The 13,911-nt window shown below is 36.7% G+C and overlaps 1 protein-coding gene across 13 annotated transcripts in view; it reads right to left on the minus strand.

The window, feature by feature from the left end:
- Positions 1–314: 314 nt before the first annotated feature.
- The window catches only part of WAC (WW domain containing adaptor with coiled-coil), a 90,344-nt gene continuing 76,747 nt past the window's right edge, over positions 315–13,911 (minus strand). For 9 of the 13 annotated variants that reach the window (XM_032243775.1, XM_032243774.1, XM_032243783.1 and 6 more), the window contains 7 exons: positions 12,502–12,747; positions 10,102–10,224; positions 9,024–9,172; positions 6,668–6,786; positions 4,996–5,182; positions 3,574–3,701; positions 315–1,743 (listed from right to left, as the gene is read on the minus strand). In XM_032243775.1, coding sequence (XP_032099666.1) covers positions 1,674–1,743; positions 3,574–3,701; positions 4,996–5,182; positions 6,668–6,786; positions 9,024–9,172; positions 10,102–10,224; positions 12,502–12,747 — 1,022 coding nt within the window. In that variant the 3' untranslated portion in view covers positions 315–1,673. The remainder of the gene's footprint in view (positions 1,744–3,573; positions 3,702–4,995; positions 5,183–6,667; positions 6,787–9,023; positions 9,173–10,101; positions 10,225–12,501; positions 12,748–13,911) is intronic. The other 4 variants (XM_032243782.1, XM_032243772.1, XM_032243781.1 and 1 more) reach the window with 2 other exon arrangements.

Here is a 13,911-nt window from a genome sequence, read left to right on the forward strand (position 1 = left end):
TATGCTCTTGGTGCTGGCAGTTTTGGTAACATTTATCTTCCCCAACAGAAAAAAGTGATCAAACAAAAAAAAAAAATCACAAGAAAACCCCAAACCAATTAAAAAAGAAAGAAAAAGAAAATCCAAAAAAAAAAAAAAACCCCAAGAAAACCTCACTAAATCAAATGGCAATATTTTAATGGTGAAAGTATTTTGGGGGGGGAAGTACTTTTTTTTTTCATGTGGAAACCCTTGTGATTTGATACATTACTGGCAGTGTGAAGCTAAGGCCATGTGACTAATATTTCAGCAAAGGAAAAAAAAAGTCAAGGTAATTTTATAGTAGCAATAGTTTCTTTTTTTATTTTAATATACTTTAGGAAACAATATACAAAGCTGCGCTTTCCTGCTATTTCCAGATAACAGCAGGAAGCTCCAATTACACAAACTGAGCGTTTTGTGATGGCTAAGAACAGCAGTCAGCACCAGACTTGAACAGTTAGCTACAACACAAACATCCTTCCAAATGAAATGTCATAATAGCAAGACAGGTAAACCAGGGTTTAACAAATGACAACCACTTGGGAAGTGACTTAATCATTCTTGTTGAATTCCATATTTCATTAAATATCTTATACACAATTTCCTGTTAATATGCTTTAAACAAAACCTCCCTTAAGGAATAGTTCTGATAAAGAATCCCCAGGTAGTTCAAATTCTAATGTGCATTGACCGAAGGAAAAGAAAAATAACAATTTGTTTGTTTTAACATGTTTATTACAACAGATACAATTCACATCTGACTAGCTCTGTTTCCTCTTCCCCTCCCACAACCATGTTCATTGGGCCATTTCCTTATATTTGAGCAATCAATGTACTTTCAGCACACATGCCTGTCCAGCAGTACTTTTAAGTCCATTCTTACAGGGTGCAAATGGATTTCAATAATTTATACAAACAAGTAGGTTATGCTCAATCACTGCAATTTTAAGCTACTGTACACAGGAATGAAAAGGTTATAGAAAAGTGCCATAGCAACAGTGCCTTAAGAAAGGAGATAAAGAGGAGCCTTAAAAAAATGGATAAAATCAGATCAAGAATTTCAGAGGGAAATGGAACACATGGGAAATGAAAAACATTTCTCTGCAAAACAAATGGAGAAGCACTGCTCTTGATCAGGTGCAAGTGTGGAAACAGTTGTTTCATGATATTTTGTACACTGCCCATATGTTCAAAATCGTATCCTTAGACACAGATCGCCTGGCGCTTGCACTGAATTTTTGAAAATGCAAGATTTCTGAATGATAAATTAACCCCCCCAATTTTTTTTTTTTTTTTAAAAAAAAGCTAATTTTGCAGACAGGTTTACATGTAAAAGGCTAGGTATTTAGCCACCTCAGCATTGATTAGTTTTGGATGTCTAAGCTCTGTTACACATGGCTTCCCATGGCTTCACTCTACAAAACATATTTACAACGTGAAGAATACATCTACAAGAAATCTACATTTCAAGGGTTTTACAAATCAATCTTGTATCGTTCCCCTGAATTGACTCTCTCAGACCCCGTCCCCTTGTCATTTCCTTTGCCCAGCTTAACGGTCCAAAGTCTACTTAAATGCAGCTCAAAAATGTTAAGATTGGGCAACAGATTTACAGTTCCTGTTCTCAAAACCATGTGCAATTATTCACATCTTCACACCATGAAGGAATTCTGATTTTTTAGCTTTTCAAGTTCCTTAATTTGTTGTCTCAAAAATAGTATCCTGGAAAACATAAAGCAGACATTAAAACCTGTGTATATATACAAATATTACAGAAACCCAAGCTTTAATAATTACAAATCTTTAAAATTAAAACAAGTAATTTCTAAGGCTAATTAAAATTAACTATAAATTAGTTTATAGTTAAGTCAAAGTAAACATTTAATACATAATATCTATTAAAACTATGATGATGATGAAAGAATGCATTCATTTTCTAACTTTTCTTAAGACAGTCTTGTTCTGTCACCAGGCTGAATGCAGTGGCATAACCTCCACCTCCCGGGTTCAAGCAATTCTCCCTGCCTCAGCCTCCCGCCTCCCCAGTAGCTGGGATTACAGGCACCCGTCCTTATGCTTGGCTAATTTTTATAGTTTTAGTAAAGATGAGATTTTGCCATGTTGGCCAGGCTGGTCTTTGAATTGCTGACCTCAAGTGATCCACCCATGCTGGCCTCCCAAAGTGCTCGGACAGGAGTGAGCTTGAACTTTTCTAACAATTTCTTAATAATTACTGTGGTTACAACAACTGACTTAAATAAACCTACACTGCATGTTTTCTGGCCCACTATATAGTAAAGAGTAGAATTAACTAGGTGCAAGAGATACATCATTTAGAAGAGCAATTCTCAATGTAGATGGGGGTATATTAAAATGCAGCCCAAAACCAAAAAATGAAAGACACAAACCCCAGTTACCCAGATTCCCATGAACGTAAAAATCTTTCCTCTTTTTACTCCTCAATTCTGGAAACAAAAATATTTATTGCTGGTACCCATAAATTAGGCATAATCAGGCTGGCTTGATATTCAACTGTGTATGCTGTTTTTCTAAGATGCAATAATGAATAATTTCCTAAAAGTCAAATGATGTAACAGGCTAAAATGAAGATTGTGATGTTAGAACTACTTTCAGAGCAATCCGAGAGGATAAGAACCCAAGTTGCTACTCAGAAACATAAAGCCATTGCAAGTTTGTCCTCAATTCTATAAATAGGCATTAAAAAAAATTGCTATGGTATTATTATTGTGACCTAGATATTCTAGCTGAATGAAACACCAGATTAAGAAATGCAAGACAAGCCAGGCGCGGTGGCTCACGCCTGTAATCCCAGCACTTTGGGAGGCTGAGGTGGGTGGATCACGAGGTCAAGAGATCGAGACCATCCTGGTCAAAATGGTGAAACCCTGTCTTTACTAAAAATACAAAAAATTAGCTGGGCATGGTGGCGCGTGCCTGTAATCCCAGCTACTCAGGAGGCTGAGGCAGGAGAATTGCCTGAACCTAGGAGGCGGAGGTTGCGGTGAGCCGAGATTGTGCCATTGCACTCCAGCCTGGGCAACACGAGCGAAACTCCGACTCAAAAGAAAAAAAAAAAAGAAATGCAAGACAAGAGTTCAAGTGAAAAATACTAAGACAGCAGACACTAGTATCTTGCTGGACAAATTCATTCTATACTTTTCAAGGGGTCTATTGATGATACAAGGATAAATAATCTGAAATGTCAATGGAAACAAATCCTATCCTCAGCAAGAGGGGTCATTTATAATTAGTTGTGGCCAATATTTCACTTTTTCAATAATGTATCATTACGGCTTATAGAGTTATGAGAAACGTCTAATGAAGCATTCATCATGGGTTAAGAGAAAATTACAGGCTTTATTCTTCACCAGGAGTATTATTAAATTATGAAAATGCAGTGACAGAATGTGATCAATGTATCTATCAAAGAGAACTTTACATTTCACAAATAAAATGTGATTTACATTCTTTAGTTCTACTAAAGAGTCATAATCTGAGAAACATAAAAATATATCTCAGTGAAAAACTTACCTTTGCTCTCGCAAAGTTGCTTGAATTTCACATACTCGGACTAAAGATCTTAAATTTTTTAATTCAGTACAAATTTCTGACATGTGAACACTTCCCAAGTTATGCGCTTCTTCACGTAATCTTGAGGCCTGTAATTAATGAACAAAACATAAAATACATTATAAATAACATGAACATACACAAAATAAAACATTAAATTTCTCAGCAAAGTTTTATACTAAGATTAAAGAATAATCTTTTTCCCTTAAATACACAAAAATGCTGGTGAATCTAACAGGGAAAATGAATTTCTTTTAAGAAACTGTCTCTAAGGGTGGATGGTACCTATTTTAAGATTTCCCTTACAAGTTGCAGAATTTCCAATCTCAGCTTTAACACAGCACTAAGAAAGAAGGACTCATAATTTGTGGTTAATAAAGATGCTGGGTGAGCCAAAGAGTGTCATTCCTGCAAGTTCAGGTATTAAATATTGATTAAAGAACCTCACTATACTCCTGTATCATAAGACACACAACATATTCTCTGTAAACTTTCAGAACATCCCAGATGGTTAGTTATCTGGCAAAAAGAAAGAGGCAAATGGCAGTAACTAGAATGTCCTAAGGTCTCTCATTCCAAAATAAAAATGTTTCCTAATTTCCAGTTGCTAGTCTGGTGGAAGAGTCATAGAAAGTTAACAGTTCTTTTTTTTTTTGCTTTGAGACAGAGTCTCACTCTGTTACCCGGGCTGAAGTGCAGTGGAGCGATCTCAGCTCATTGCAACCTCCGCCTCCAGGTTCAAGTGATTCTGGTGTCTCAGGCTCCCAAGTAGCTGGAATTACAGGCGCATGCCACCACGCCTGGTTACTTTTTGCACCTATGGTTAGAGATGGGGTTTCACCGTGTTAGCCAGGCTACCCTTGAACTCCTGGCCTCAAGTGATCCACCTGCCTCGGCCTCCCAAAGTGTTGGGATTACAGGTATGAGCCACTGCACTTGGCCAGATTAACAGTTCTAATGGATTCTGAAACTATCACAGCAGCTGAGTGGTAAAAGTACACTGGCTTTGAGCCACATCACTCTGTTAACTGGATGACCTTGGGATAACCTACTTGGTCTTAAGGATTTCAATGGCAAAATGAGAAAACGCTATCTGCACTGCTCAGCTGTTTTAAGCGGCAGAGAAAATAAATGTAAGGCACAGAGTTAACTGCTGAGCACTTGACAACAGTGTCTATAATTATGTTAAAATATTTTGTAAAACCAAAAGAGTTACCTTATATATCAAATATTTTTTTTAAGGGAGTACAAAGATCAAGTTAAAGATTCATTATTTATAAACATTGCTTGAATTTGGTGGTCTACATTAGATTTTCTAGAAGTTGACTGAAGTTCTGTTTTGCTAATCACCTAAAGGTAAAATACAGGCTGTACATAACATACCTGCTTCTCTGCATGATCTGCAGGCCATCCTTGAACATGTTTTATGAGATTTTCATTGAAGTGTGCTGCTAGTGCAGGCGTGAATGAACACGTGGGTCGGGCAGATGAATTCTGTGGTACAACTGTTGCATTTGATGCATTACTATTAGAAGTATGATTTGGACCAGGTGATGGGCTTCTCTGGCTACTAGAAAGCAGAAATGAATGTGCAGTTTGTTTAAAAGTAGTTTCTAGGTATCCTGGAAACTGCATGTTAATACCTTTTATTAACTTAAAGATATCCAAATTCCTAGGAAAAATTTGTTATTTTAACGTCAAAGAGAATGAACAATCCAAAGTATATTATTCCTCAAAATACTTTAGGGGGGAAAAGCCCTTTTAACACTACTGTCAGAGTCCAATGTAAACTGTACTCACCAAATCTGAGAGCAGAACCTGTTAACTTTGTGTACTACAAACACTAATAATATAACTAAAAAATGATAACATTTTAACAGCTATAGATATAATATGCATCTGAAGACTGTGTCTCATATGTATCTAGATAAGAAGGGGAAATACATATTGCCTTGGTTCAGCATCAGAACTTCTGAATCAGAGGGTAAAATAATGTGAAGCAAAATACAGACATTTTATTGGATAGCACTGAACGAGCATAGTGGCAAAACAACACCAAAAATAAAGCTCTGAGACTGTTTATCTTCTTTTAAAACTGAATGGTTTGGGCCAGGGTTGGGGATATGGTGGTGAGAACCAAAAAATTTAATCACCCAAGTTGATCTCCTGCCTGCTTGACCAGACTTGGCTCTGAATGAATTTCAGTTATTTCCAAAAACTAAATCTCCCAAAGGATGAAGAGTTTTCATCACTGAGGATATTTAAAATAATACTGCAGCCTCTAAAGACAATTTAAAAGAAGAATTTCCCAAAAATGTGCTGCTCAATGGCAACACTGCTGGAGTAAGGAGACAGCTTCCCAAGGTGATTATTTTGAAGGGAACAACTCTCTTTTGGAGGCCTAAGTTGAAATGCTTGTTTAGAAAACAACAATAAAAACAGTTCAATTATTTTGCCACCTCATAGCATGAAATAAAAAATAGGAAAATCAATCAAATGAAAACATTCAACAAATTTCATTTAAATTTGTATTATTAATGAACAAGAAACATGCTAACACAATACAGTGGTATAGAACTATCTAAAAAGCCATCTGTATAGGGTCAGCATTAGGCTATTAGGAAAGCCTGACTATATATACCAGTTGGGAAACATTGGCCCAAGTTTTAGATATGAGACTTTGGCTTCATCAATATACTCAAATCAAAACTTCTATGAGGATGTTAAAAAGTCATGTAATTCCAAAAAATATTATAGAATCATGTGCCTTTCTGGTGTAAGTATCACAAATCTTTAGCCCCACCATATTCCACTGTAAAATTTTAAAGAAAAAGAGGCACGTTTTTCAAAATAACCCAGGCTTCACTGCTAGAGACAATAACCTACCTGTTGTATACAGGTTTGTCTTTATAAATTTTACAACACAGAAGCCTAGTTTAGGCTATTCATGGAGTCTAAGGTTAAGTTTTATTTTACATATATAATATTCAAACAATGCAATATATCATAATTAAAGAAAACAATAATGTGGTCTCAGTATACAGTATCAACCTACCTTGAGCGCTGAAGACTTCGAGGAGAAACAGGTTCATGACCTTGCTGCTTGTCAGCAGTTACAGGCTGCTGTGTGGCCGACTGTGGCACTGGTCCTTGCTTAACTACTGGAGTACTAACCTGAAATGTCAAAATCTGGTGAGATGGTCCCCAAATCTAATCCACATCTCTCCCTACAAAAATCTAGGTAATCATCTTAAAACATGTAAAATGTGGTGTTTTAAAGAAGTAGAATTCAAAGGACTAGCCAAAGGCCATATAGCTAGAAGGCAGTCAAGTTCTGAAACTTAGATCTCATTTATTTGTAGAAATGGCCCAAGGTCTTAAAATTACTTCCCTATCAACCAGTGTAAGAAACTAGCTTTCCTCATTTTCAGCCCGGGTTTCTTTCCAATACATTATATCTCTTCTGATTTACTGTTACTTTTATATCAAAATAAGTATGTATGCTACCACATCATACATATATGGATGCTCAGATTTCAATGACATATGGAGAAACAGGGAATTGGGCTATCAGAAAATGAGTTATGGCCCATATAAAATTCAACATGAGGGTTTTTCAAGGAGATGTTACTCTGTAGAAGTAGACTGAGAAGTCCATGATTACCAATCGGGGTACCTATTATATTCAGAAGCCACAGAGAGAGAAAACAAGCAGTTTAAAATACAAGCTCCAAACTGAGGCACAAAGGCAGATGGAGTCCTTTGTGTCACGCCTCACTGCTTTTGGTGGTGGTAAGGGGATATGATTAATAATTCTCCCTAACAAATCTGGAATGTCCTGCTTACTTCTGAATGTTACCTATCAGTTCAAGTCAAGTCTTATAAAGAATATCTTAGTAATTGGTACATAAAAGTCCAAATGTTCAATTATTTTAAAAATAACTTGAAAAAGTTTTTGGAATACAAAAACTGACAGCTAACTGATTGAAGTTTTGTTGGTTTTTTTAGACAGGGTCTTAGTCGGGTTGCCTAAGTCGGGAGTGCAGAGTGGCGTGATCTCAGCTCACTCCAACCGCAACTTCCCAGGCTCAGATGATCCTCCCACCTCAGCCTTCTGAGTAGTGCACATCACCATGCCCAGCTAAGTTGTTTTATTTTTATTTTTAAAAGACAGAGTCTCGCTCTCTTGCCCAGGCTGGAGTGCAGTGGTGCAATCTTGGTTTACAGCAACTCCACTTCCTGGGTCAAGTGATTCTCATGGATCAGCCTCCTGAGTAGCTGGGATTACAGGCCTGTGCCACCATGCCTGACTAATTTTTGTACTTTTAGTAGAGACAGGGTTTCACCTGTTGGCCAGGCTTGCTTCAAATTCCTGGCCTCAAGTGATCCGCCTGCCTCAGCCCCCTAAAGTGCTGGGATTACAGGTGTAAGCCATGGTACCCAGGCTGCTTAAATGATTTGAAATGCTGCTTTCACAAAGTGACTATAAAACCAGCACTACCACTTACTTCACTTTTAACCACTATTTACTGCACTCTTAAAATACCACCCTAAAGACAAGTTCTAAGCTCCAAAAAGAACACCTCTTTTGCTGAAACTCACATTTTAATTCTTTCTCCCTCAAAATACTGGCAAATGATAAGGAACTGCATAATAAACTGTAACTTGGAATTTAAAAAAAATCAATCTAAATTGATCCTAAAACATGTATTCATCAATGGCCAAGGACTTAAAAGCTGACCAACCACCTCTTTCAAGTTATGTTTCAATGCATTTTTATTTTGGGGCTTCTGCTTAATATCTTACAAAGAATTATTTGGCATTAAAAAGTCTGAAACAGTCCACTGTTCCACAACTACTCAAAAGAAATCTCCCCTACATTTACCATTTAGACCGCAATTTTCTAACTGTACCTATGGAGCCAGCCATTTAAGATTCTGCTGAGACAAATACAGGCAATGTAAGCTTAGTAAAATGGATCCCTGTATTCACAAACACCTAGGTTTCAAATTCTGACTCTACCACAGAAACAAGACTTAACTAAAAGTTTGATTTTTGCTATCTATTAAATGAAGCAAGTGATTCTCATGATGTGAAACTTAAACATACATTAAGTTTCTAGCACAGAAATTGCCTCATTTTTAAAATACAAATATGGGAAAGCTGCTGGAAAACATGTTCTCTCATATCCTTTAGAATTCAAAAATTTTACAAATATTAAGACTTAGTATACCCTCTAGATCTCACTCTCCATGTCGCTGAGAAATTCTAGGCCGCATCTACTACCACACCTGTCATTCATTCCACCACTGCACCTCATTCTCAGAGGACTTTTTCTATAACAGATTCTAAAACATTACTGATTTTCCAAAAGTAGTTTCTTTCCCAAATATCCCTCAAGAGTGACATACCTTTGGCTGCGATGAAACAGGAGGAGTACTGATCAAAGGCTTGATAGGGACTGTGTTAGTCTGAGGTGTGCTTATTCTTGGAGAAACGTATGATCTTGGGGATGACGCATCAGACGTTAAAGACATTGGAGACTGGTTAGATGGCTGGGCTGTAAAAGAGGAAAGCAATTAATTTTAAAGAAAAACAAAACAAAAAACTAAAGTCCTTTGTAATATATGTGGTAAAGATCTTTGTATTACTCTAAACCCCCCACCCCCATATTACCCAGAGAATGCTTATAGGAATAAATCAGAATCTGACCTTCTCACTGGGCCACATTAAGTGAGCTGTGTGTTAAGATGTAAGCATACCCAGTGTGGCCCACTCTCCTTTATGGGGCTGGAACAGGAAGCTAGGCCTGAACCTATTCTCACATGGAAGGCCTCCTCACCATCCTTATTTCTTCTTTCTTATTCTACATTTAGGCCCAGGTATCCCACGCAGTCTCCTGCTCATGAGGCTAGCCAGGGGGCTGCAAGAGTCTTTGCACCATTATACTTCCATTCCAGACCAGGCATTCCTGCTGTTTATCAGCTTTCTGACAAAGTGACCCTTTCACTTCCCATTTGCTCCTATGTGTATCTCTCTCCATTTGGATACCTTCATGAAGAGGGATATCTAATTCAAGGCAGAAAATGAGCATTTCCATGTTATCCAGTCAAAAAACATCTTATGTCAATCTGAACTAAATTTCAACTCTTCAAATACATGCAGTGTTTCACAAAGATACATGGCATATCATACTATTTTTTCAGCTTTGGTATTAAGAAAACCTCATTAATAACAAAGTCTGAATTAAATACAGATTTGATGGCAATACCTTAAGACAAATGTCAAAGCTTGCTTCATCTAAAAATAAAGGAAATAAAACTACTGTATATGCCAATGTTACAAAAAAAAACCCCACAAAATTATTATAGCTAATCTCTTAAAAAACTAAAAAAACAAAACAAAAACCACTGAAAACAAAAAAGGGCTATTAATTCCAAAACAAAATCAAGATACGATTCTAGAGATATCTAAGATGAGTATGAATACCTTGTGTAGAGAGCTGAGCAGCTTGAGAAATCAGAGACGTTATGTTGAAAGCAGATGGTCCAGCAGTAAGAAACTTATGAATTATAGACTGCAGTGAGGCTTGTGTCACAGCTGCTGTAAGAACTAAAAACATATTATTTCATACATTCAAATAAAAACAGAGGCTTATGTGGCATCAGTAACAACCTGACAAGGAAGAGAAACCAAGAGAAACTGGAATATTTCTAACTGGAACTCTCAAAATAGCCTCCTGGATAGGAGTATTACAATGGGTCCCAAGATTTAAAGGATCTGAGGCAGAGAAGAAACTTAATGGCTTTACAATAAAGGTAAACCAACAGTTTCTTTTACACTAATAAATTAAGATGATCGCCTGAACAAAGGTTCTCTATGAGACTTAAAGAGTGTTCACAGGAACTTCGGATTACGTTAGAAACCTATTCACATGTGAGTGCTCAGTATGTTTTTTGGAATTAACTGTATAAATGGTTGCTATTTCATGTGATTGCCTTTTTACACAAGCTGGCCATTCAAATCCTATATCAACATCCACCCCAATAATCTAAAAATGGATACAAAAAAGTATTTAGAAATACCATGTATTTTTCATGCATAATATATTTTATTACTGACATTAACTATTATTTCCTCAACTATTTCTTTATTTTGGAGACAGGGTTGTGCAATCACAGCTCGTCACAACCCTGACCTTCCAGGCTTAGGTTATCCTCCACCTCAGCCTCCCAAGTAGCTGAAACTACCGGCATTCACCACCACGCCCAGCTAATTTTTTGTATTTTTAATAGAGATAGGGTTTCACCATGTTGCCCAAGCTGGTCTCAAACTCCTGGGCTCAAGTGGTTCACTAGCCTCGGCCTCCCAAAGTGCTGGGATTACAGGCATGAGCCACTGCACCTGGCCTCCTCAAACTATTTTAAAGCCCCACTCTGCCTAAGTGAAACATTTACCTACCACACAGAGAACTGCATGGTTTGAGAATAAAATACAAAAAAATTAAGGACAGTAAGAACAGACTAATGGCCAACTAGCCTGAGACAGCTTTATTTTTAGGATTAAGAACTTAACCACTTAACACTACTTTCAGGTATATTATGTGAAAAAGTACACAAAAATTGATCTTTTTTATTTATTTATTTTGAGATGGAGTTTTCCTCTGTCAGCTAGGCTGGAGTGCAGAGGCATGATCTCGGCTTACTGCAACCTTCGCCACCTGGGTTCAAGTGATTATCATGCCTCAGCCTCCCAAGTAGCTAGGATTTAGAGGCATGTGCCATCATGCCTGGCTAACTTTTGTTTTTTTTTTTAGTAGAGATGCGGTTTCACTATCTTGGTCGGGCTGGTCTCAAACTCCTGACTTCTGGTGATCCACCCACTTCGACCTAAAAATTGATCATTTTCAACAGAAAATTTTGCAATGCTCTTAGGAATTAATGCTTGAAACTGAATAGTTTCCAAATTAAAACTACATCTAATTTTATTCAAACTTTTTCAAGGTGGCTACCTAAATATTCTGAAACATAAGTAGCATTACTGGAAAGCAAGACTAGAATTAAATAATGCAATTCACCAGGAAGAAAAGGCAGTATCTTACCTAGTACCTATCTCCTCCTTTCTTAGTATTTTTAAAAAGTATTTTAAGTAGTTGCCTGAATTCCTACTTTTCTAGTAATTAGTACATTTTAAATATTCTGGGTAATTATTTATACAGGTTTTTAGAAACATACCAGAAGTTTTTGTACCAATTCCAACAAATGCTCTATTGTTTTTATGTAAAATATCACCATACACATTAAGTACATAGAATGGCTTATCACCAGTAACTACCAGACATGTAATAAATATTGAAAAATGCCAGGCGCGGTGGCTCATGCCTGTAATCCCAGCACTTTGGGAGGCCGAGGCGGGTGGATCACGAGGTCAAGAGATCGAGACCATCCTGGTCAACATGGTGAAACCCCGTCTCTACTAAAAATACAAAAAATCAGCTGGGCATGGTGGTGCGTGCCTGTAATCCCAGCTACTCAGGAGGCTGAGGCATGAGAATTGCCTGAACCCAGGAGGCGGAGGTTGCGGTGAGCCGAGATCGCGCCATTGCACTCCAGCCTGGGTAACAACAGCGAAACTCCGTCTCAAAAAAATAAAATAAAATAAAATAAATATTGAAAAATATACACAAGATCCAAGCACCACTATTTCAATTATACTACCAATGGTCTTAAACTACAGGGGATATAAATTCCAAATTCCAAAAAATAAAAATAAAAATAACGTTCAACTATAAACTTCGAAAGAAAACAAAGACCATTCCTAAACTGGAGATTTTACTACTTACATAATTTTGCACAATCCAAATAAATTTTAAAAATTATGAAGATTTACCTTCATTTATTTTAGATATGTCCACATTAGAATTATTAAGCTGCAGCGTGGCTTGCAAAGCAGGAAGCAATTGTCTAAGAAGATTTGGGTCCTGAAGTAACGGAGGTATTGGTGACTGTGGAACAGGAGAAACAGGGACTGCTGAAGCAGATGTTGGAGGTGCAGATGTAGGGTTCAGTCCAGAGGCAGAAGATGTGGAAGGAGTTGTGCAAGAATGTGACACGGATTTGTCTCCTGATGTAGATTCTAAATAAAAAGATAGTAGGCCTGAAAAGTTACTTGAATAGAGAAAATTGGAACAAACATCCAAAGAACATCTCTCATGTGCCAGCCACCTAACACTAGTAATCTCATTTAATCCTTACACTGGAGCACACAGAGGATGCTCAGTAAACATCCAAGTGATGAGAATAATGATTTAGGCATTTCTCACCCTATTTCATAGGTGAGAAAGCTCAACAAAAAAGGTTAGGTAACTTGAAACCATAAAACCTGGTAAACCATACGCATATCTGATTTGAAAGTACCAATCTCTGTCTTACCAGCAATGCTATCTCAAACACAATTATCTATTAACCACACATTCAAATAAGCTACCATTAGGATAGAGGGACAATATAACTCTACAGGACTTACTTTATCTCACAAACTAAGGTGAAAAATGTTTATGGCCACACTAACAACCTACCTAAATATGACATTAATCTTAATACAAATCAGGATAGGTACACCAAGGTGGTTACACCCAGAATGGGCTAAAGATAAGATGAATAAGAGATTTTACACTTAATAACTGAGTTTTATAACTACATACTTCCCTTTTGTAATTCAATAAGGCAATGAGCTATTTGTTTCATTTAAAGATTATTAAAATTAAAAAGGACAGTTTAATAGTAAAGACAACCCACCTCATAGTATTTAGAAATAAAGGATGTATGAAATATGCACAGAAAAATATTGGAAAGCTGTTGTTTCAAATTATTTATAGATTCAGTGTAACTGTAATCAATGCCATAAGAGCACTGTTAATAGTATTTGACAAGCTAATATCATAAATCTTGCAGATTCCATATCCTGAAGAAATAGAAGACTACTAGCAGGACATATGCCAAACACAAAAACTTGCATCTAAAAGCCAGTTTAAGACAGAATGAACTTTTATATAGGTATTTAAGTCTTAAAACTATTATAGGAAAACACAGAAAGATATCTGTAACACCAAGCAGAAGATTTAGAAAGTTACAAAAAGCAAAAACAATTATATTTGAAGTACTTTTAATCAGACTATTTAAAGAACCTCTAAAAATCAAAAAAGACAAAGTGTCCAACAAAAAAAATTTATGGAAGACATAAAAAGGTATTTCAAAGAAGGAACTTGAATGCCTAGGAAATGCAAGAAAATATGCTCAA

Source organism: Sapajus apella, unplaced genomic scaffold, assembly GCF_009761245.1.
Source record: "Sapajus apella isolate SASKATOON/1434 unplaced genomic scaffold, GSC_monkey_1.0 scaffold53, whole genome shotgun sequence".
NCBI lineage: Eukaryota > Metazoa > Chordata > Mammalia > Primates > Cebidae > Sapajus > Sapajus apella.